The sequence below is a fragment of the Protobothrops mucrosquamatus genome, unplaced genomic scaffold (assembly GCF_001527695.2).
Source record: "Protobothrops mucrosquamatus isolate PMUCROS unplaced genomic scaffold, P.Mucros_1.0 scaffold1531, whole genome shotgun sequence".
NCBI lineage: Eukaryota > Metazoa > Chordata > Lepidosauria > Squamata > Viperidae > Protobothrops > Protobothrops mucrosquamatus.
Genome location: NW_015387703.1, coordinates 6201 through 9103, shown reverse-complemented (window position 1 = coordinate 9103; position 2903 = coordinate 6201). Strand labels below are relative to the sequence as shown.

Below are 2903 nucleotides of genomic sequence, written 5' to 3'. Positions count from 1 at the left end.
TGAGTAGGTGGAAATGAGAAAGAAAGAAAACGCCTGGAAAATGGGGGCGAGGAGGGGAGAGAAAAACATTTAGGAGAACAATGCAACAAAAATAGATTTATAGCTTTCTGTTGTGAATAGAACCAAGATTTTCAATAATTGTTTATGAAAGCACATAGAGGCCATGCACAAAATAATGCTTCAAGAAGAAAAATGGTCAGTGTGAGATTGTTAAAAGGTTCTGTACAGCACTTCTTTCCTTAGAATAAATCTCAGTGTGCCCAGCGTGGACTTGTGACTCCTTAACTAGTGTGATTGTGATTGCAGGATCAGTAACTGAGCTGTGCTTGGATGGCTTGTCTTAGACAGTTCATAAATGCAATACTGCAAATGTATTGCAGCAGCAGCAGCAGCAGCAGCTGCTGTTAGTACTACTACTATAATACAATTTATCGTAAATGGCAAGTTTCTAGTAGAAGGATACTTTCATTTACATTTGGGTCCAGATTTTGGATCAGTGGTTTTTTTTAATTCACTGGTACTGTAATGGGGGGATTATCACTGCAACTGCCATTTTATATTTATAAGGTTGACTTCAATTTATAAGGGTGAAAGCCTAAGGGGATGGGCAAAAAACCAATTCAGGTCAATGAAGAAAAACAAGGTGTTGTTAGAAAGGGGACAGAGGGAAACGATTAAACATTGTTCTGTCATCTTTCCTGCATTTCTGACAAATGCTGTTTTCCAGCAAAAAAAACCCAACAACAACTCCCTATATTTTCTTACAATATTGTCATGAGATATTAAAATTTGTTTAATGGTATTTTTGACTCTACTTTGTTGTTGTGCAATGGCAGTGGATGATTCTTCCCTCCCTCCCTCCCTCCCTCCCTCCCTCCCTCCCTTCCTTCCTTCCTTCCTTCCTTCCTTCCTTCCTTCCTTCCTTCCTTCCTTCCTTCCTTCCTTCCTTCCTCCCTTCCTTCCTTCCTTCCTTCCAACATGTTCCTCTACAAACACTTTGGCTGCCCAGTTTGCCTGAACTGAAAAGTCCTTACGAGAGAAGTTTTCTCCTGCTGTCTTCCTTGGGTTTTATTGGAATTGTGAGGCCCAGGGCTTTTTTTGTCATAGAACGCCCAGAACGGAGTTCCGGCACCTTTTTTGGATGGAACCTTGTAGGGTAGGCAAGGCGGGTTGTATGACGTGTGTGAATTCCGGCACCCTTTTTTTTTTTTTAGAAAAAAAGCACTGGTGAGGCCATTAAACTATTTAAGAAATGATTGTAGAGTGAACTGCAGGAGACTCGCTTCTCCTCCTGAAAGGAACTGGAACAACCTTTACCCTCTGCATGGAATTTTCACCCAATATTTTTTTTAGTGAAAAAAAAAATGAAATACAAATAATTTTCAATCAAACAGAAAAAGAACCGTTTAAAAATGCAGACAGGCGTTTCAGTGGCATTATCATGGTTTGCTATCAAGCCAGAAGGCTGCTCTACGTATAAGCAAGAACATCATAGCGTAAATGGACTCTACATTTGCTTTGGCCAAATGACATAACTTTTATTAAATGCTACAGCTACCTTTTCTGATTGAAATGCTTCCAGCTGCATTCCTTTTGAGGTCGCTTCATTTATGCTGGTTTCTGTCCTTCTGCCAGACATCATGGTTTGACTCTGACTTGTCATCTTCTGCAGACAAATAAAAATAATTCCGCATTTTTCAACTTGGTAGTAAATTTTAATAAAACCCTAAGCCATCTTATTTTATTTTTCTTGAAAATGATTCTTCAGGGGCATATATACATGCAGAGACACACAAATACACAATGCTGCTAGATTATAATTAACCATGTAATTGAAAGGGTAAAATATGTATGGAGGCAAGAGTTGGGAGATGATAAAGACGGTAACTTCATTATTACAAGGAACCTGAAATTTTTCTTTTATTATTAGTGTAGTGTATGATATATACCAGAGAACATTGCAAACAGTGACCTGGGTTTTAATGCAAGCTTTATTGACAATTGTCAGACTCCTAACGCCTGGCAAAGATGTGAACAGAATACATAGAAAAATGTAAACTTTCCAATGTTGAGGATGAGTTAAAAGTTCTGTACATAGATTGATTACATTTGTAAGTGGCTGGGTTCACACATTGCTCTAGGCCGTTGTGTAGTTTGTAAACTGTTGGAATGGTGAAATTGCTATGTTTGCATAACATACTAGGATAAAGGAAATAATTTGTGCCCAACTGAGTTAGTTTGTGATTTGGAACACCTTGCAAAACGAGACAACCAGCAAACAGAAGTTAATTATGAGCTTGCATATCCGGAAAATATATCCAATGTGTGAACAAAGTGTGTGGATTATCTGCACAGTTTTAGTCTGTAAATCCTATGTGTTGTGTTGCCAGAAGAGGCAATGCCAGGCCCATTTCCAATGATGCAACGCAATTTTGTAGTTGCTTGTTTCATAATATGAATCGCAGCAGTATGCAAAGCTTTGCCATCAATACAAATTAAGCATTATGGCTCCCTGAATTCTGCAGGGTTTTTAAACACATTTCATAAATTCCTTTCACTCCTGGCTCCAGGTGCTCCCTAAAACTATGAATTTGAGCCTTTAAAAAAAGAGTACAGACCGACCTTGAACAGTGGTATCATCAGTTTGGTTGGAAGCAAGATCTGGGGACTATACAATATGTGCAAGGAGGAAGAAGAGATAGCAGAGCAATTGCAGTTAGCAAAAAAAAAAAAAAAAAAAAAGGCTGTCTGCAAAGAAGGAAGGAAAAACTGTAGGCTTTTCACAGTCAGAATTTAGCCCAGTCCTGCTGAGTCCAGTTCCTTTCTGGGCCTGAGCAAGCAGCATTGCTCTTTTCTCTCCCATAAAACCAGGGCACATTGCCTGCTGTACCTATCAATTCAGG

The 2903-nt window shown here is 39.0% G+C and overlaps 1 protein-coding gene across 1 annotated transcript in view; it reads right to left on the bottom strand.

The window, feature by feature from the left end:
• Positions 1-1668, bottom strand: part of XIRP2 (xin actin binding repeat containing 2) — a 22103-nt gene extending 20435 nt beyond the window's left edge. The window contains exon 1 of the mRNA XM_015822354.1: positions 1559-1668. Coding sequence (XP_015677840.1) covers positions 1559-1663 — 105 coding nt within the window. The 5' untranslated portion in view covers positions 1664-1668. The remainder of the gene's footprint in view (positions 1-1558) is intronic.
• Positions 1669-2903: the final 1235 nt, after the last annotated feature.